Source organism: Microtus oregoni, unplaced genomic scaffold, assembly GCF_018167655.1.
Source record: "Microtus oregoni isolate MIOR12 unplaced genomic scaffold, Mior012 000045F_ref0000178, whole genome shotgun sequence".
Lineage (NCBI taxonomy): Eukaryota > Metazoa > Chordata > Mammalia > Rodentia > Cricetidae > Microtus > Microtus oregoni.
Genome location: NW_024543219.1, coordinates 1,884,401 through 1,905,572, shown reverse-complemented (window position 1 = coordinate 1,905,572; position 21,172 = coordinate 1,884,401). Strand labels below are relative to the sequence as shown.

General features: G+C 41.0%; 2 protein-coding genes across 6 annotated transcripts in view; one reads left to right on the top strand and one right to left on the bottom strand.

Annotated features, from left to right (window-relative positions):
• Positions 1 to 5,315, bottom strand: part of LOC121434852 (histone-lysine N-methyltransferase SETDB2-like) — a 65,963-nt gene extending 60,648 nt beyond the window's left edge. For both annotated transcript variants that reach the window (XM_041633815.1, XM_041633813.1), the window contains exons 1-2: positions 4,983 to 5,315; positions 2,135 to 2,468 (exon numbers count right to left, since the gene is read on the bottom strand). In XM_041633815.1, the coding sequence (XP_041489749.1) occupies positions 2,135 to 2,150 (16 nt within the window). In that variant the 5' untranslated portion in view covers positions 2,151 to 2,468; positions 4,983 to 5,315. The remainder of the gene's footprint in view (positions 1 to 2,134; positions 2,469 to 4,982) is intronic.
• Positions 5,316 to 5,352: 37 nt separating this feature from the next.
• Positions 5,353 to 21,172, top strand: part of Cab39l (calcium binding protein 39 like) — a 103,743-nt gene continuing 87,923 nt past the window's right edge. For 2 of the 4 annotated variants that reach the window (XM_041633816.1, XM_041633817.1), the window contains exons 1-3: positions 5,353 to 5,473; positions 17,356 to 17,494; positions 18,679 to 18,748. The gene's annotated coding sequence lies outside the window, so the exon portion shown is untranslated. Of the gene's footprint in view, positions 5,474 to 17,355; positions 17,495 to 18,648; positions 18,749 to 21,172 lie in introns of all 4 variants that reach the window. The other 2 variants (XM_041633820.1, XM_041633818.1) reach the window with 1 other exon arrangement.

Here is a 21,172-nt window from a genome sequence, read left to right as displayed (position 1 = left end):
TTTACATAAATTAAGGGCTGTCGTTTCTGCTATACAGCAAGCTAAAATCTTAGTCCAAACTTTTCTTGAAGTTTTTCAAGTTGAAAACAAGTGACACAAGTAACCAAGGTTAACAAGACCCAAATCTCACATTTACCTTACACTTAAATGTAACAGAAAACCCTAAAATGTCAAACACAAAGGCAGACAGACCTCTGAGTTCCAGGCTTGTCAAGGCTACACAGTAGAACTCTGTCTTAAACAACAACAAAATAAAATTACTTAACATTATTAGGATCTTAAGCAAACAAGAAATAATTGTAATCTGGAAAGGCCACTTGAGTAGTCCCTGCGAACATTGATGTATTAATTTAGTTACATAAATCGTATACTTAATAAAAATTGAGTCCTAAATGCACAAGTTTGACAATGGAGGCAGAATCTGAGCCCTCTGATTTCCCAAAGCAGATCTCTGGTTAATTAGAACTACTGCCAAGTAGCCTCAAGAGGGGTGCTATTTCTCTGATACGTACTCCACAAGATGAAGCCTACTTGTAATTCCCCATAGCATAGCTACAAGGTTTTTTAAGATTTGAAACAAAAGAAACTTGAGAGAGCAAAATGGATGGCAAATGGTACTTACAGGCCAGGAAGGGGCGATGACACCAAGGGCCTAATAGAGTGAATACTTGTGAGCTATTATTCATGGATAATTTACATTGGTATAGTTTTTGTATATTAATACAAGTTCAAATTATATTTGTTACTTTTGTTTACATTATTTGCACATCTACACAAAGTTATTTGTCAGATTATATATGTATGTTATTACCCCTGTTTAGGACATTTTGTAAATTGATACAACTTTTAGGATATATTTTCATATTGCATTATATATTACTCCTACCTCTGATCAAGATACTTATATATTGTTTACATTTTGAGGTCATTGTCCTCATTTGTTGCACATTTGTTTACAGGTTATTTAATATTCTGACATAAAATTTTAGTCTTTAAGTTATACGGGTATTAATTATTACAGGTCAATAGTTGTTCATGTTTGTTGTATATACGGTCAGATCAATTAGGTTCTTTAGATATATAGAGCCTGTATTCTGTCTAGATAGGTAATCTTCAACCACTTCAAAGATCTGTGGAACATGGCATTTAAATAACTTAGGGTTCCGTTGACATGAGACACAACTGCTTCTGACAGCACCAATCTATTCCTGAGAAAATGCTGAGCACCAAACAATACTCCACCTTGTTTTCTTCTTGGCAAAACTGGTCTTTGGGCAAGGGACTGACAATGCCTCAACCACTGACAAGTTACATGATGTCTGGAAATGGATAAGCAGGACTGTCAAATCTTGCCAAGACAGGATAAGACAGTTTTGAAAAATTTTTCCTGCCTCTGAAAATGGTCTGCCAGTTACTCTAGGCCTTAGCCAAAGTTGGTTGCTTCAACGTTGCAAAATGAGACTTTGGGTGACTGATTGCTCAGGTAGCTGATTGTCTCTGTCATATATTGTTCGCTTTGGAAGCTGCCTGATTGTACTTCCTGCCTGCTCAAGTAATATTATCTCCCTTCTCAGGCCTTCTATGGGGTTGAAGATTAGATAGTTTTAGTTACTGTCCTCTTATGATCTAGCCAAGCCATTTCCAACACAAGAGTCATGCTAACTTTATTTTTCTAGATAAGGCTACTCAGGTCTAAGCATACTGTGTTGTGATTAGATAAGCCCCTTCCTTCCAGCACTTAGAAGCCAAGCGTGCTGGCACACACCTGGGACCCCAGCACTGGGCAAACAGCAGAAGAAGGAGAAGCACAACTCTGAGGGTGACATGGCTAGTCTGGACTGCATAGAAGAGATCACCCAAGAAGTTGGGAAAGACTTGACAATGGCCTGTATTGTTCGAACACTGTGCACTGAAGAAAGGCGAATTGTAAGCACAGGAAGATAACCCATTTCTGACATTTGACATCCATGAGTGTGGACTTCTACACACAATGTATATATAGGCCACACACACACCAAATGGGGGTAGAAAGGAAAATGACATGCCTGAGAGTAAAAACGCTGAGAGTCCACAGTTTAGAACAAACTGTCTACAGACATTTGGACATGATATAACAACACGCTCCATGACCTACCATTTCTTTCTCCCATCTTTTGCTGTTTCGTACATAAAATTCTTCAAAACTCAGTGAACCAAGAGAACCACTTTGATTGGAGAGTATACTGGAGTCCAGATGGCGTCTCTATGAACTCAGTGTGTTGCTATGCCATTACCTAATATTCTTTGATACTTGAGTTTTGGAACAGAAGCTGTGCTTGAAAAGACTTTCAGAATGACGACGAGTCCAAGCAAGACAGGCACAGCATCTTCGTCAATGCCAAACTGGCAGCTGCAGCAGGACCACTGGCATTGTCTTTTCAAATATGAAAATTAATCCTATGCTCTGGTCCACAAGTGCATGAAACATCCTGCAGGGAAAACAAAGAACCTTTAAGAATAATACAAAGCATTATGAAAAGAATATAAGTTAACTTGAAAATAAACTACCAAACACCAAAATTAGGAAAAGTATAGAGAAGAATCACCCATAATCCCATTGCTCATGCTGAACATGTTAGTTAACCTTATACTGCATTACTAATCAACAAACTATTATTCTTAGTACTTCATAAAACTTTAAAAACTAGGAGTAATAATGGTATCTGCCTCATTATATTGTTGTGAGAATAAAATTATCACACAGAATAGTATTTGACATATAGGAAGAATTCAATGTTACCATTATTCTCAGACTAGAATTCTAAAACAAAATTTAGATTTCAGTGTTTATGTTTTTTCCATGCTCACAATATCTATTCTTTGCCCCTCATTAATATTCTTATATAACTATATGGCCACTTTATATAGTTTGGATAATAATTCATATAAAAAGTTTTAATAAATATTTTAAAATTATTAATTGGCAATATAAAGTTCTGTATCATTCATTTAAACTTTATTTTTTTAAACTGTTATACATCATACTGGAACAAATATTTTGGATTTTTTTTCTTGCATTTTTCTGATTGTATCCTTAGGGGAGAACTAATACAGTTTTTTTGAATTATCCCAATGTCAGTAAATACATGATAAATTTTTCTGGTTTTTCTACATCACAAACCAGAGGAACGTGAGAAAACTTTAAACTTATGTACAGTCATGTTTAAAACTAAAAGAGAACTCTCAACAGATACAGGCTGTGAGGCCACTGTGAGGAAATGAAACAGGAAACACTCAAGATATGCCAAGCAAAATCGTAACACAAAAGGATGACAGGAAGCCTCCCCATGAGATGAGAGCTCCGAAATACATGAAGAGGATTATACCGTGAAAATGAGAAGTAACAAGCTCACGAAACTGCTGGGGTTGTGCTTAAACAGGGTTAAATATTTCTAAGACAAATGTGAATGTATTTGATCTCCTCAAAGGGCTGAGGAGATGCACAATTCCGAAAATAGCCAATGAAGTCTCGTGGATATAAAAACATTTCTTCCAATAAACTGTTTAGGTAAAAACAACAAAGACTCATGGGAAAAGCCATTTAGTACTCTAGAAAATCACAGTTGGTAAATTATGGGGAAAAAATAATGAAGTGATAATGCCTAAGTATTTCTCAAAAATGGAAAACATAAGCCGCTGTCCACTGAGTGCCAAGTAGAATACACTTTTTCTGTTTTCTGAGACAGGCTGGCCTTAAATTGGCTACTACACCAAGGTGGCTTTGAACTTCTGATCTTCCTGACCACACTGGATTTACAAAGGTGTGCAGGATCCAAGCCAGGGCTATTACCTAGGTGAAACCCTAGAACAGGCTCCGCAGCCACCACCAATCACGAGACGCTTCCGCGTACCAAAAGAAGAAACAGTTCTTAGAAACTTGAAAGAAAATCTCTTAATCAAAAACGGGTGTGTAGCAGACTGGTAATGAGACTTATCAGAAATGCAAAATGTTAAAAGGTAAATATAAATCAGGAACTGTACCTCTAGCCAAGCAAACTTTCAATTGTAAATTAAGTCTACAGGTGTCCAAGGACCCCTAAGAGACACAGCCCAGCTGCCTTCCAGGGTGGTTCCAGTAACTCAGCAAAGGGTGGGTGGAGACAGGGGCCCAGTTGTTCAAGGTCATCCTCTGCTGGACTGAGCTCCCAGGTAGCAAACAAGAAACTGAAGAAGCAGCTCTCTCTAGGGACTGATTTACATTAGAAAAAAAAAAAAACAATAATTCACTGGAAAACTTTGCAAAACAGAAATGTTAAGAAAAAAATTTAAACCACAGACTCATCTTCCAGGGATAAGACTAACAGTTCATTGAGGAATTTTTGTTTGTCTTTCGGTCAAGCTGGCCTTGAACTCTTAGGTGGACTCTGCCTCCGGAGGGGTGGAATTAAAGGCGTGAGCCACCTCCACCAGGTTAGCAGTCAAATTGCAAATTTGGCTCTTTTCCAGTCTCGTGCTGCTTTTATCTTGTAGAAAACACATCCCCTTTTACTTAGATCTCTAAGTTTCCTTTTTACTTTTCAGGCTATTAGTGTGTGTGTGGAGGGGGAGTAGGCTCTAAACTAAGAAGGCTAAGTTACCACTACCCCGTTGGTTCCTTGACAGGCATGACATTTACGCGTGTCAGTCGGGGGTCGGGCAGGTTTTAAGTTACGCCATGGGTTCCCATTTAACCCACACAGCAGTAATAACGGGAAAACAGCTTCTGGGGTAGAAAGCATGTCAGATCGCATGTGGCAGCCTAGAGCGGCTAAACGTAAACAAAGCTCCCCACTTTGGTCTTCACTCACATAAAGAGAACCGCCCTAAGTTTCCTCACGCCTGAGAGCTGTCAATCATGGACTCTGTCGCGGACTGTGGGTGGGGAGCCCGTCGGTGGCTCCGACGACATCAATCGACTTCAGTCGGTAAGCAATTTCATTTATTAGGGGCGTGTGCCATCTTACCTGTGGAACGGACGGACCTGGCTTTAGTCACCCTCCGAGTCCGGCTCCGGCGTTTCACGCTGCACTCCGCAGCACACAGCCCGTTACAGCCGAGCTGCTCGGGAACCGGGCCGCCTCAGCTACCGGGACTGTGAGCCTCCCGCACGCGCAGGGACAGCCGGGCTGACCCGCAGCGCGCCCCGCACGCCGCGACACTCTGACACTCCCGCCAAGAGACGTCCTCCCATCTATCCGGCAGGTGCGAACCCACAACGAGCTCCGCCGGTGCGCAGCGCCCGCCTTCGCCAGACGCTCATTGGCTACAGCTCCTGCCACTCAGTGCCCTGACGCCACACGCGCGTCCCGTGGCCCCGAGGCGCTGTTCGGAGAGCGCCGCTCCCTGATTGGTCAGCGCCGCTTTCGGCGGGTCTCACGCTGCCTGCTGTGGCCAATCGGGCTCTCCGCAGTCTAGAGAGCGGCCTCGCTGGAGTGGCGGTGCGGCTCTTCACTCGGTAGGTGCGGGGCTGCCATCTTGTGTGTGGCTGGCGGCGGGCCTGCTGCCCTGGAAGTGTGTGTAGCGGCTGGTTCTAGGAGACCCCGCGCGGGGACCGGACTGTCGGGAGTGATGGATGGGGAGACCTCCTTAGCAGGGGCTCTGCTCAGCCGCAGCCTCCTCCCCGGGTTTGGGTGGCGGCGGCGGCGAGCCCGGGCTTTGGCTTGCTGCTCTTTAGAGACGTTCATGCCTTAACCTTGGTTCCGGGGTTTGCGAGAATTCTCGGCAGCGTTTGCGGCGGGAAGATTTCCGCCATCGATCTATCCCTCTCCTGATTGAAGGAGGTTGACTGCGGGATTCGGAACGGAAAAAGCCGGTCATGGAAGGGTGCGGGAGATATCTCAGCAATTGATCCCCGGGGCGATAGAGAACCCTTCTTTTTTTGTCAATTGCCAGGGACTGACTGCTGAACTATTTATTGCCCTTCTCGAGAGTTCGTGGGAGTAGCCCTTTAGACTTATGGTCACATCCCTTGGTTTCAGTGGGCATCAGGTTGTGGGAGAGTTTTATTCGTAAGTGTACGGCCAACATTCTTTCAGTGGCTCAAAACGAAACAGAAACTGTTGGTCTGCAGAAACGGAAAGTGAGGGGAGAATTTCACTAATTTTTTTGTTGTGAAACAAAACTCATATACTCCAGATTCGATTCAAGCTAAGTATGTAGCTGAGGCTGGCCCTGAACTGATCCTTCTGCCGCCACTGCCCAAGTTACGGGTTTACAGGATTGCTTCACTTAGAACCTGTCCTTGTTTCAAGTGCGCTGAAAGTTTAGTGTAAATTCCTCTTTACACATTTTTTTTATTTTACAAACTATCATAAGAAAGCTTGCAAATAAATAAATAAAAATAATAAATAAAAATATCACACCAAAATTAACCGAACTTCAACTCGGTACAACTCAATGAACTTCAATACACCCATAACTGGCCTTCAGAAACGGAGTGGAGAAGTTTCACCTTGAATTTACACATATTGAATATGTGATAATGCACTTAGCCACAACCAAAACCAAAATATATACACGACAGAGTCGTAAATTTCTGGATCTGTCATTGCTATGCCTGGTGGTTTCATCGTAGAAGACTATTATTTTTTTTTTTTAAGGAGAATGTTCAAGTTTGCAGTGTTCCTGGGAAGAGCAGGACCCTACCCTTTCCTCTTAGATTCTTCTGCTCTTGAAAAAAAAATTGACTCCCGCCTCCTCCCCCTTGAGAAGTAGAAAACACTTGTTGTATCTCTCTTGGAAGAGACTGCCAGATCTGAAAATCTAGCCAGTTAGAAATATTTTGTGATTAATTTCGCAGCTCTGATATACTGAGAAGCTGATACTTTCCTCAGCTCCTTCACTTTGGTTTTTAGTTATTCAAGGTTACCTGGAGGTTCCGCTGAGTCAACAGGGCAGGGGAGGGTGTCTTTTGTGACAGAAATAACCAAACAAAACCCCAAATTTATTAATTTACTTTTCAAAGTTATGAGCCATACTAAATTTTTCTTGGGGAAAAAAGAAAAGGTTGAGCACTTGATCTCCCATCTACATCCTAGCTCTGGCTTTGTGTCCCTCTAGCTACTGAGGATTAAGTGGAAGGCATCCTGGGAAGCCTTTGTGTTCCTTGTTGCTTTATTTTTCTTACAGGATAGAGGCACCCTTTCCTGGTTATCCTTTAACTCTGTGTTCACAATCTCATCTGTTCCTGTTACTTAAACTAACTTTTTAATGCAAGTGAGAGCGATATGTCAAATTTTTGCTCAAGCACTAAAAACACATTTCAGATAGTCTTGACAGATCTTAATACAAACATACTTCTTCCCTCGTGTTTTTTGTATTATCCTGATCATTGATGTGGGGAGTCTTCTGTGTGGTCAGATTTAAAATTAAATTAATCCTTTTTTACACAATAACTTGACTATAGCTGCAGTTTCTGCAATGGCTTTCCTTTTGTCTTTCTGCTCTTTCTCCTTCGCTAAATTCAACATTTTATTGGGTGTGACAGTGCAGGTATCAGTCCCCAAGGTGACTGGGATAGGCAAGTTCCAGTGTTGAGTCTTGTCTAGTCTTTGTAGTGAGACCCTGTCTTAGTAAAACAATTTATATGTCACTATATTCATGACAAGTCCTATAGTCCTTAGCTTGGGATTAAGATACAGTTTGGCTACTATGATAGAGATACTAAAAAGTAAATGTGGCCTTAGAGGGTGAACTTTCCCACGTAGAAGAATATTAGCTATGCAGGTGCCCATGTTGCACACTCCCACCCTTCCGATGCTCTCACCACGTGGCTCCCTTTATGAACCGATATGGCTGCTTCGTGTCCTGTGTATATATACATACCACGTTCCTAATGGAATGATAAAATCTATTTTGTTAGAGGACAAGTATTTGCAAATGCTAATAACCGAATTTTGTGCCTTCATTTATTTCAAGTAATTTTTACATGGTCATGCAAATTCATGTAATAATTTTATCCCTTTTGGTACCATTCATGATGGTTCTCTGGGGCTAGGTGGGTCGAATTTGTCCCCCTCAAAAATCATGTGTATGGCCCCTTATTTATCTGTGGACATAGAGCTTTCTTTGCTTTTCATTTATTTGTGTTTGCAGCAGTGGTTCCCAATACTAACAAGTACATTCCTTTGGAAGTAATTGCTGCTGGTACTTGATCAGGTCTGGCTTCTCCCCACTGCTCCTCAGTGATTCAGGAAAAGATTTGGAATGACAGATATCAAAGAAGATGGGAAACTGCCACCAGCAAAGAGCACTTAGAGAAGAATTTGGGTGCAAAGAGCTTTACTAGAGAGGTAGGGGAGAAGCAAGGGTCAGGAAGTCTTCTGGATGAGTAGGTTCTCTCTCACCCAGAGCCTGGGTTTTGTTTTTTCTTCTACTGGGTTAACCTTGAGGCATCAATCACCTCTTGTCTTCTTAGGCCAATTTCTGTAGTTTTTCAGGTGATTTCTGAGCCAGTTAAAGATGCTTTATTTTTAGTTAGAGAATAAGATTAGCAAATCCATGATCTATTGTTGTGTGGTCTTTTACTCTTTTGGCTTTTTGAGGGGCCCACCACCCCGCTCCCAAGTAAATCAACACGGAGGCATATTCTTAGTTATGAATGCCCGGCCTTAGCTTGGCTCGTTGCTAACCAACTTTTCTTAAATTAACCCATCTACCTTTTGCCTCTGGGCTTTTATCTTTCTTAACTTCTGTATACCTTTCTCTACTTCTTTCTCCGTGGCTGGCTGGGCACTAATGTCTTCTTCACTTCTCATTCTCCCTCCTCCCAGAGTTCTCCTCTATACTCTCAGCCTGGCAACCCCGCCTATCCTTGCTTCTGCCTCACTATTGGCCATTTGGCTCTTTCTTAAACCATCAGGTGTTTTAGACAGGCAGAGAATCACAACTTCACAGAGTTAAACAAATGCAGTGTAAACAAAAGTCACACGCCTGAAAATAACATTCCCCAACAATCTATACTTTGATACCATCCAAAGACAGATATCCTAAATCTAGTTCTCTAAATCTAGAGAAAAGAAAGTTTTAAGATGCTGGCCTTGGAGCCTGAGTGATGGCTCAGTGAAGTGAGTTCAGTTCCAGGACCCATATGGTGGATGTGGAGAACCAGTTCGTACAAGTTGCACTCTGAACTGCACATGCAGGGACACACACACGGTAAATGGTTTTTGTTGTTTTTGTTTTTAAGGACCTTAGCTGTGAAAAGAACAGTGTCACTGACTTCTTAAAAAAAAAAGATGTCTGTCTGCAGATAGTTCCTTTGCCCAGGAATAGCTAACCTTGCTGTTAATCACTAAGCTACTAGTAGCAAGTTAGGCATGTTTTCTCATGCCTGCAATGCCGGGCTGAGGCATAAGGATCATGAGGTCCAGACCAACCGGGACTAGAAGACATAAAACAATTGAAAGCTTACGTTCCTGAAGGAAAATAGCAAGACATAATTTGAGACTATTAGGAGCTCCAGCTGAGCTAGTGGGAGACTGATCAGAATCTTGCTATGTAACCCAGGTTGACAACTTCCTGAGCGCTGGCATTATCAATGCCTATCACCATCAGTGATTGCTTGTTTTGTGTTCGAGACTGGGGATTGCTTACTTGGTTTATTTTTGAGGGTGGGTCTTACTGTAGTCCAGACTAGGTTGGGACTTGAGAGTGTCTCTGCCTGACACATGCTGGGACTAGGGCCTAACCTAACAAATCAGACAGAATTAGTCAAGTTTTGCTTTATTTAAAATGAAAACAACTGAAGCGAAGCAGGAGAGCTTATATATCCTTGGGTTATTGTGCCAGGCTCAGCTCTTAAGGGTTCCTTCAGCTAAGGAAGTTAAGTTAGTTAAGCCACTTGGGATTCCTTGAGAGGAAATGCCTCTTACTAAAAGTAATGACGAATATCCTGTGTGATAAATTTCTGCTCATTTAAAGTATGTAGATAGTTCATGATTGAGTGAAATTTAAACAATATACACCTACAAATCCAACCCTACAGGCACACACACACACACTCACTCACTCATAAACACCACAACCACCAACAACAAAATAACAAAGCAGTAAACATTGGTCATTGATATCTCTCAATATCAATGGTCTTTATTCCCCAATAAAATCTTTCTGCTGCATCTGAGGAAAAATTCTTCAACATCAGTGATAGACATCATCTCAGGGTAAAGGATTGGAAAAAGATATTCCAAGCAAATGGACTTAAGAAGCAAGATGGTATTGCCATTTTAGTATTTGACAAAATAGACTTTAAAGCAATCAGGACCCATATGATCTCAAAGAGAATGAAGCAGCAAGCACAGGGCTGACATGGTTCTGCACCAGGTCTTCTGCATATATTTTATAACTATTAGCTTAGTATTCTTATGGAACGTCTCACTATGAAAACAAGTAGGTCTTTAATTCTTGTGCCTGCTGTTGGGACTATTTTCCTCCTGCTGGATTGCCATGGCCAACTTGGATATAATAGTTTTTGCTTCTTCTTATTATATTTTATTTTGTTGTTTGTTTGCTATATCTTAGAAGCCTGTTTTCTCATGAAAGACAAAAAGGGAGTAGGTCTGGAGGAGAGGGGAGGTAGGGAAGAACTGGAAGGAGGAGGGGGGACTATAATCAGAATAGATTGTAAGAGAAAAGAATCTATGTCTAATAAACAGGAAAAATGGGAAAATGAAAAAAAAATAAAGTATGTCTCAAATCAAAGCTTCGGTGGAGAGGCATGATAAAGACTTTCTCAGGCATTACAGTTAGGTGTCCAAATTGAGGCCCAGGAAAGCTATTGTTTGTAACTTGATTGTGCAGTATCTTACGGCAGACTTGAGTTTATGGTTGACAGCATTGTATTGCACTGCCAAAACGTAGGACACACTGGTGCAGAAAGTCTGTATATTCATAGTCTTGTTTTTTTTATTGAAAGTAAGTATCAATGACAAAACCAAATAGAAAAGAACACAAAGGGATGAGGAAAAACAACTTCTTCAATAGAAAACAACAAGAACTTGTAAAAATTGAAGGACATATGGAATCAGTGAAATTAATTTTTTTAATTTCTAGATAAATAAGTCCGGGATATAAGAAATAAAAGTCCTTAGTAACTGGTTCAGGTGGGTTTGCATCATTTTTCAGGAAGCACCTTTCAAAGATGCATCAACCAAGAAGTCTGTCTTGACCTTTCCTAGGAGAGTCCTGAAGAAATTAAATCCAAGTTTTATGCTCTCCTATAGCTTTATCCTTGTGAGAAAATGGAGCTACCAGAATGGTCTATACATTGTGCATTATGGCATGATCGTCATGGTGGGTTGAGTCGTGACTTTTTGCAAGGGTTTCTTGGGGTAGCTGTTTTATGTTCAATGAAAACGTGGGTATCTGGAGAAACAGCTTGTGAGGACGAAAAGAGCACCGCACAGCACGGACTAGACTGCTGTTCTAATGTATAGACTAGACTGCTGTTCTAATGTATAGACTAGACTGCTGTTCTAATGTATAGACTAGATTGCTGTTCTAATGCATAGACTAGACTGCTGTTCTAATGTATAGATTAGACTGCTGTTCTAATGCATAGACTAGACTGCTGTTCTAATGTATAGACTAGACTGCTGTTCTAATGTATAGACTAGACTGCTGTTCTAAAGTAGAGCACGAAGAGCACAGCCTTTGGCTGGGTCAGCATCTGCACACCGCTGCCGCCTTCAGGTCCTGGGGAAGTACATCTGCACATTGAAAGCTCAGCTGGCATTTGATACTGGCAGTGTTTGGTTCTTTGTTTGTTTATATTTCTGCTGTTACAGCAGGAGAGAGAGACTGGTATCTTACATCTTAATCTGCATTTCTCTTAATGATGTTCTTCTCTGATGAAGAGATGAAAACCTGTATTTGTTTCTATGTAGGTATTTATAGCAATTTTGTTTGTCACCACCGCCAAAACTGGAAACAACTCGGGTCATTGGGCAAATACAGTTTCAAAAGCTCCAACTCATGCGTAAAACTAACACAGGAGCCCTCTTTCAATCAGGAAAATATGTAAATATATAACAAATTATAAGGAAAAATAAAAGTTCATACATTAGATTATATTATGAAAAGATACTATAGAAATGTGGCTACAAAGGAGATAAAAATGGTAATTTTAAGTATTTCAGCTTAGAGAAATTGTAACGACGCTGAAATCTTTTGTTCTTTGATTTGTATGTTTTGTAGCTGAGGCTGGCTGAACTTGATCCTTCTGCCTCTATCTCCATAACGCTAGAGGTACAGGTGTGAGCCACTGTGTCTAGTCTAAATAAAATCTTCTAAAGACACAGGAATATCAGAAAGAAAGGGATCTTGGAAGTAACATAGCTATACCATACAAGAATAACAAATGAGGGCTTATAGAACTCAGGGAAATTTTGAGAAAAGCAGGCATTTTTAGTGCCAATTAGAAAATGATAAATACGCACCACAGATGGCACAATAAGAGAGAAAGAAATAAGGACTCAAAAGAGGGCAAAAACCGCCATGGGTAATACAGACCTTTAACCCCAGAGTCTGGGAGGCAGAGGCAGGTGGCTCCTCTGTGAGTTCCTAACAAGTCAGGGACTACATTCTTAAAAGAAAAGACAGGACAGACGGCCAAATAAAGGGTTTCTCTCATGTAAACTGAAGTCCAGTGGTGGCTGTACAACATTGTATACTTACTGCCAGTAGGTTGAAAGGTTAAAAGTGGTTTAAATGGTAAACTTTGTGCTCATGTTTTCATAATGAACCCTGTAAAGCAAAGCATTGGACTACAATAACTGTCAGAGCCACAGTTCCTGAACATTTAACACTAAAGGCTGGCTATGTTGAAAGGTACCCCAAAATCTGGAACTCAGCCCAGAACACTTAACACTGAGATGTAGTCGTAAAATGGTTGGATTTTAAAACTGAACCTTTTTTCAGTTATGGACAAAAAAAAAAAAAAAAAAAGACAAGTGACTTGGAAAAAATGTCAGGAAATCTATTTTAGAGGAAATAAAAGTTCTAGATGTGCCCGAGCTGAATATGAGTAGCCATGTCTTGGGAGGATGGATGGATTCAGGTTGTTCTGATGATGAGGTCTTTTCTGGAAGGAACTGCATGAAGTTTATAGATACAGAAAGTCATAAATCAATTTAAATTATTTTATTCTCTGCTAATTCATTACAAATACAATGTAATGTGGTTAGATCATATCCATTCCTGCTACCTTCTCCAACTCATCCCAGACTCCATCCCCCTCCAACAGCGTAGGTCTTCCTCCCCCTCCCTTTTCCCCCCCAAGTCCTTTAGCTACTGCCCATATACCTATGGGTATAGGTTACCATCCACTGGCGTATGGGCAGATTGCCCTGGGCCGTACCCCTGAGGAAGACTTCCTTTTCCAGCTTCTGTCTACTGTCCTCATGTGCCCCTCCCCTTTTCCGTGCTGGATTGCTCATCTGCTGGAACTTGTGCATATCTCGTGGCCACAGCTGCACTGAGTTCATGAGTGCGGTGGTGTCACCATGTCCTAAAGACAGCACTTCATAGCAGTCACCAGACCGCCAATCCTTCCTGCAGCGTTCCCTGCCTTTTGAGGGAGGGCACTAAGGGGTGTGGTGCAGAGGTCCCGTTTAGGCCAAGCACAGTCATTTATTCTCTGCACTTGACCACTTACCAGTCTTTGTACTAACTTCTGTCTACTATGTAAAGAAGCAATGAGGGGTGAGAGTTGCACTGGTCTATGGGTATAAGGATAAGTATGTAGAAGGGAGTTTGATTTCCTTGAGCAAAATAATAGTGGTAGGGCTATGGCCTCCCCTGCCATGGGTTCTTGCCTAGTTTTAAAGTACCAGACATGAAGTGAGACTGAAGTCTAAATAGAAAGTTGTTGGTTAACTCTGTAACATTTGTGCCACTATCGCACTAATGGACACACCTTCCAGGCCAGATGTTATAGCTCACAGGTTCCACAGTGGGTAAGACTTGATGACTTTCCTTGCCTCGGCAGCCTACATACATGGCAGCTTCTAGCACATGTAAGCTAGCCACCAGGAAAGAAGCTTGTAAGATTGGGGTTGATTGCCTGATGAACCAACTGTCATCAGATAATTGGAACTTCTAGGGCTAGAGAGATAGCTCAATCAGAAAGTGCTTGCCTTGCAAGCAAGCACCAAGATAGGAATTCAGTCCCCAGAACGCAAGTAAAAAAGCTGGATTTGGTGACTCAGACTTGTAATCCCACTGCTAAGGAGGCAGATATGGTAGGTTCCTGGGGGCCCCCTTGCCAGCAAACCTAGCCTACTCATACCCCAAAAGAGCAAAAACAAAAAGGGTATGAAGATGAATTTTTTTGAACTAAGAAAATATATCTTTTAAAATGAAACTAAACTCTGAGGTACATAAAGGGAAATAAGGCACACTGAACAAGTCATGAAGACAGCCATTAAAAAAAAGAAAAGAAAATGGGACTAGAAAGATACACAGGTGTGTGTGCACACAGCAAAGAAACAGACAGATGTGTATTATGCTAAGGATTGAACCCAGGGCCTTATATTTTAGGTATGTGTTCTCCTTCAAAGTCACATCATGAATATCTAGGAGTTGGTTAAGATACAAGATGAAAGATTTAAGTTCCTGAGAAGTAAAACAATAGTAGGGCTGATATTTAAACTTCTGTCCATGGAAGCATCCTTTAAATAGAGACGACTCAAGTGTTCACACTAAAAAGGCCTTCAGACTAAAGGTGTCATTGGTACAGTGGTGACCTAGCATGACCAAAACTGTGTAGGCAATGCTGACCCTTCCCCCATTTTAAAAGCGATTCTATGTGTTAGGAATGTTGACCCATAGTGATCAGCATCAAGTTATAGATTAGGGAAACTTTCAAGACAGTGAAGAAAATTTCCCTTGGGTTTCCAGCAAAAAAAGAGGCTAGCAACAGACTTCTCAATAGCAACACTGAGCAAAACAGCTGTGGTACAACCTGGCTAAAGTGTGAAATCATAAGCCAAGGTTTTTATAACCATGACTCACTGCCAGGGAAATCAGTATAAATCCCAATGTGTTGAAAAAAAGTATTTACATGGTGAAAAATGCAAGCAAAGACAGATGACAAAATGAGGTAAATGTTTGAAGCTAGTGTAAATTAAAACCTGTTTTTGAAAATCTAGGCAACTCATGCCAAGATTTGAAGAGACCTCACAAGAAGAGGAGTCATAATGATAGCTGGATAAAAGAGGTCCCAGCTTCAGTCACAAAGAAGTTCAAATTAAAGCTGTGCTGAAGAGTCAGGACTGTTGAGGGAGGGCTAGGGAGATGGCTTCATTGGTAATGTGCTTGCTCTGCGAGCATTAGGACCTAGGTTTGGATCCCAGCCCACATAGAAGCCAGAAAGAGCAGCCTGTTTCTGCAGCTCCAACACTGGGAGGAGTGAGGGACTAGGGAGCAGGGGATGGTAGAGATATGGTCCTTGGAGTTAACTAGCCAGCCTAGCCAGTGGGTGAACTCAGAATCCGTGAGCATTCCTATCTCAAAACTTAAGGCATGGGAAGATAGAGGAAGACACTAAAACAAACTTCTTGCCTACGTGTCCATGTGCCTACAAATATTTATACACACACAATTTAAACTGCTCTTAAGCATTTCTCAACAAAATCTAGGACCAGCTGGTGGGAAAATAGGCACATGGGTACATTGCTTGTAAATGTGGATACATAAAAAAGTATCTGGGAAGGAATCCTGCTGAATCCAGGAAAGTCACATGCATGTATCCTTTAGCACAGGCATTAAACTTTTAGCAATCTCTTCTAGAAACACTAAGAAAATACACTCTCACAGTTTTGGACTGTTGGTCACTGAGCACTGCTGGTACTAGACAGGGTGCCCTGGTCGACAAAACCAGTAAAATACATTTTTTAAAAAAGATTCATTCAAGTGACTTACATGTTAGCAGGTAGGTACTCCAAAAATGACTATCCATATGCTGGAGAGGGTAAGAACCCGGTAGATGTTTGATCTATGGAACTGGATGCCTCTGTCCTAATTGGTGCTCAAGACCTTGAAGATTGTTGGAGGATCTCTGGATTTCAGTTTTGGAAGGCCAAAGGAGCAGGAGTCTGAGCTCTGAAACATGGCGGCGGCAGCAGCAGCAGCAGCAACATCCATACTCACTAGCAAGAAACAAGGCAGTCTGGCCACTACATCTTTTTCTCTGGTCCCTATATTTGGGCCAATTGTTGGAAGGTGCACTCATTCTGAGGGAGAGTTTGTTCCCCTCACCTAGTCCTTTCTAGAAACCCTCACAGAACTACCCTGAATCGTGTCTCTTAATTGACTCAGTATCTCACCAAATTGACATTTAATATTAACTATCACACTTAATTAAAAAATCAGAAACATTTCAAGTGCTCATTAATAGGAGATTGACTGGATATACTGTTGTGTAGTGCAGCCAAACAATAAATAAAAGGACAGTTTCTAGGTTGGTGGTGCCCTTCCAAATCACCCTCTTTCTCCGGAGAAACAATACATAGAATCCCCTAAAGACAGAAGATGCCAACAATTAAAGAGAGCTTTCTCTTGAGATAACTTGCTTATATTTTGACCTCAGAATCATTACTATTTACACATTTAGCCACAAAATTAAATAAAATGATAGGATGAAAGAAAAAAACCTGAAAACTAAAAGATTTTTACACTTTGGGAGCATCAACACAAAAGGAACTTTCTAGTAGTTTTTGGGCATAGATTTGGACTATACAGTGGTGTGTGGTATGTTTGGCAGTAGAGTTTGGGTGTGTTACTTTTTAGAGAGGTATATGCATTACTAGGTATATTTTGTGTTGCTGAATGTTGATAATCATTCGAAGCAAGTTCATCAAGTCTATGACTTAAGAAAATTTACACTGGAAAGGCATTTTGTACAGACTGAATTAAGTCAAAATGACTTAGAAGAGCACCAAACATAATAGTTGTCCCCCGAGTCAGATGTCTTCTCACAACATTTGTAGCCCCAGCACTGGCAAGGTGGTGGTGGGCAAAGGGAGACCTTGTGGCCATCCTGGATTACAGACCAAGAACCTGTTGAGACAGAGGGAAGGGTCAGAGAGAAGGTTAGGGGGCAGAGAGGACATGACCAATTATGCTGCAGTTTTATTTTATGTTGGCATTTATTTTTTCATTTTTGTTGTGTCTTTTGATCTATACATTGCAACCTAGGATTCTTTTTATGGGTCCAGAGAGTTTTCAAGTAATTTGATTAGTTTATACAAATATTAAGTGGAAGATTTGAGATTAAACCCAGGTCCATGAGACTCTCAGGCCTAAATTACTTTTATTTATTATTATACATTATTGCAGGATAAACATCCACCTTGAAGAACAAAGAACATCAGGAGCTAAGGGTCAGTTTAAACCTGCTTGGACAATGAAGATGCGGACTCCAGATTGGTGGTTTATATATTCTTCATGCAAGAGTAGTGTACTAAAGGAGAGAAGTGTAAGTTTTCCTAATTTCTGATAGGGGATTTTCTTAGCGAGGGTTACTATTGCTATAATAAAACACCATGACCAACACAAATGGGAAAGAGGGTTTATGTGGCTTATTTGGTTTATTCATCATTGAAAGAAGTTAGAACAGAACCTCAAGCGAGGCAGGACCTGATATGGAGGGCATGGATGAGTACTGCTTACTGGCTTGCTCTCATGGCTTGTTCAGTCCACTGTCTTATAGAACCAGGACCACCAGCCCAGGGATGGCCCCCACCCACAGTGGGCTCAGCCCTCCCCGTCAGTTACTAATTTAGAAAATGCCCTCTAGCCAGGTCTTATGGAGGCATTTTCTCAACTGAGGTTTTCTCCTTTCCACTGACCCTGTATGTCAAGTTGGCCTAAAACCAGCCAGCACAGTGATGCATACACAACTGTTATTGATGTAGAGATAAATATTACAACGTCCCAAATGGCTGAGTAAAACGTTTGAATTAAAAGTATGGCGAAGTTGAAAAGAACAAAACTTGGTTGTCATGTAGACTCATTATGTATTGTGTCTACCACACAGGCCTGACATTCTGAGCTTGATCACTGGAATCCACAAAAACGTGGAGAGAACCAACTTCATAATTGTCCTCTGACCTTCATATACACACCCTGAACACAACCACACACACAGACACACACACAAATATTAACATTGAAAAATAAAAGAGCAAACAGTTTTAAAGCCCAGATGTTCTTTGTGACAAGTCAAAGTTGTAGGGGTTTTGTTTTATTTTTTGTTTGTTTGTTTGTTGCTGTGAAATAATAGAGCTGAAGTTTACCAGGCTGTGATAAGAAGAAAATAGTCTTACATCAGCCAACGTTCTCCACATCCTTTTGCAGAAGATGAGATGGGCTGAAATGTGTTATTGTTCAGGTGCTGGTCCCAGAGTTCCCCTCCCCACGCTGACCCTTCATGGGAACTGGCTTCCTTGATGATAAAGCACTTTTTAAATTTAGCTACCTATTGGTGTAGTTAAGTAGGGATTTAGTTTTGTTTTGTTTTGATTTCTCTGTATTTGATTATGCTAGAGAATGTAATTTGTAATTATCTATACCTGAAAAGTATGGGAAAGAGTATTAGGTTTGCTATAATCTTTTCTATATGGTTTACAGAATTAACTCTGAGCGTTTTCTGGTTGTCAGAACTGTGCTGACCAGTGACTGGAAGCTGCACGCATTGGAAGAGATTTGCAGAAGACACAAGCTTTCTGAGGTGAGATAATAACAGCCCAAGGTCTGGATTATCATTTCTCTTGACAATTTGCTAACTATAGTGAACGTTAAGAATTTAGCAAGAATGAATATACTATTCAAAACTGAAATTTTACAAAACCATTTTAGAAATAATAGAATTTTATTTGCCGAAGTGTTCAGTCAAGAGTTGGACCTCCCCCCTCTACCAAACAGGCAAAATGTTCTTTAAAATAAATGGATGGGCATGTAAAAAAATAAAAGCGTTTGGAGGTAGAACCAAAACCCATGTATTTTATAAGGTAATCGGGTGCTGGAGTCACTGGGTACTTTGAGGATATCCTCAGAGTGCCAACAGAAAGAGTGTTTTCTCACCAGCAAAGACTTTCTCAAGGGATGGCCTGAAATGAGTTTTCTTTCCTGATGTTGGGTTCAGGTGCTGGTGGAGATTACAGAGATCTGAGTTTCCTTCCCCAAGCTGGCCCTTCGCATTCCCACTGTCTTCCTTGATGATATGGCATTTTTTTAAATTCAGCTACCTATTGGAGTAGTCGGGTAGGGGATTGGCACTGACAGTTAATACAATAGTTAGTTTAACTTTGTCACTGTCTCCTCCTCCATTCAGTTTTGGCTTGACACGCTTGTCTATCGCCTTCTCTTCACTCACAGTTACTTCCTTTACTCCACATGGTCCTTTCAGGACCATTTCCCTTCTACTGTAACACCAGAATGATGTTTTCCTTCAACACATTTCTGTTGGCATAAATCTTCTGTACATGGTGGCTGGGTCCTAGAGAAAAACATCTTGTGTTCTGCAGTAAAGTAGGAAGGATGGTCAGGCCATCTGCTGAGGCTTCAGGTCTACGTGTAGGTAATAACTCTGCTAATAAGCCCTGGCCATGAGCTTTTACTTTCTTGAACTTTAGAGCTTCGAATTATAATATTTTCACAGTTCTAAAACTCTACAAATGGAGAAGTTTAATCAAAACTGGATATAGTTCTGTAATACTCTTAGATACTAGGTAGAAACAATCACAAATTCTCTGTGGATTGACATATGCAGCCATAAGATAATTATACATAAGACTCTTACACAGAATGTTAGGAGAAAATCACAGAATGTAAGAGCGAAAATCAAGGTACTATATGATCAGGACTCAGCAGAAACAACAAAAAACTAGCATCTTTAAGATTTCAGCTGCCGGGCAGTGGTGGCGCACACCTTTAATCCCAGCACTCGGGAGGCAGAGGCAGGCGGATCTCTGTGAGTTCGAGACCAGCCTGGTCTATAAGAGCTAGTTCCAGGACAGGCTCCAAAACCACAGAGAAACCCTGTCTCGAAAACTAAAAAAAAAAAAAAAAAAAGATTTCAGCTGTTAGAAATATCCAGTACTTAAGTATTTTTATGTAGCACGAATTCTAATTGGTCTTAATAATAAAAACCTGGATTCAGATATTGGGGTGAAAGCTGAAAGATCAGAGAAGCAGAGCAGCCAGCCACTAGTTCTTACCTCTATGAACTCCTCAGACTGAATGCTGTTTCTACAAAACCTCAGATTGAATGCTGTGAGCTCCTTTCTTCTCCTACCTTATATTCCTCTCTCTGCCCAGCCATATCCCTTTCTGTCTCCACCTTCCTAGTGCTGGGATGTTACTCACAAGTACTCGGGTTAAAGGTATGAGCCACCACTGCAGGCTCTGATTCTCTTTTAGACTGGATCAATTTTGTGTAGCCCAGGGTGGCCTTGAACTCACAGAGACCTGTCTGCCTGTGCAGAGTGCTGGGATTAAAGGTTTGTGCCACCACTGCCTGACCGCTGTGGCTAATTAATGACTAACTCTGCACTCTGATCTTCAGGCAAGCTTTATTTGTTAGTGAATCTGCTATGGCCTTGATCTTACACTTTCCAGCCTTCAGAACCAGGGTGGAAATATCTGTATTCCATCGTAGTAGCTTAAGCAGATCAAGACAGATGCTGTCAGAACAAAAGAGTTTATTTTATTTTATGTATATGGGTGTTTTGTTTACATGTATATCTGTGCACCACATGCATGCAATGCATGCAGGGACCAGAAGATGGCTTAAGTTTCCCAAAAACTGGAATTGCAGAGCTGCCATGTAGGTGCTACAAATTGAAATGTGTCCTCTGGAAGAGCAGTCAGTGTTCTTAGCCACTGAACCATCTCTCCTGCCTCAGAACAAATAGCTTTTGGAGTAGATACAGCTTTGAGTAACTGATGATTATAGTGGGTTTTGCAGATCCACTTGAATGAAAGCATGAAGTCCCAGTTTTAAGGAAACTGTAGACTCATGTCCTTTGATGAGGTCGCCAATTAGGACTCAAAGGAAACTCAGGGGAATCTAATTAAAACCGAGGAAAGAGGATCATTATAGCACTGTCACCATAGTTATGAACAAACTAGAAAAGGTATGTTATGAACTGGG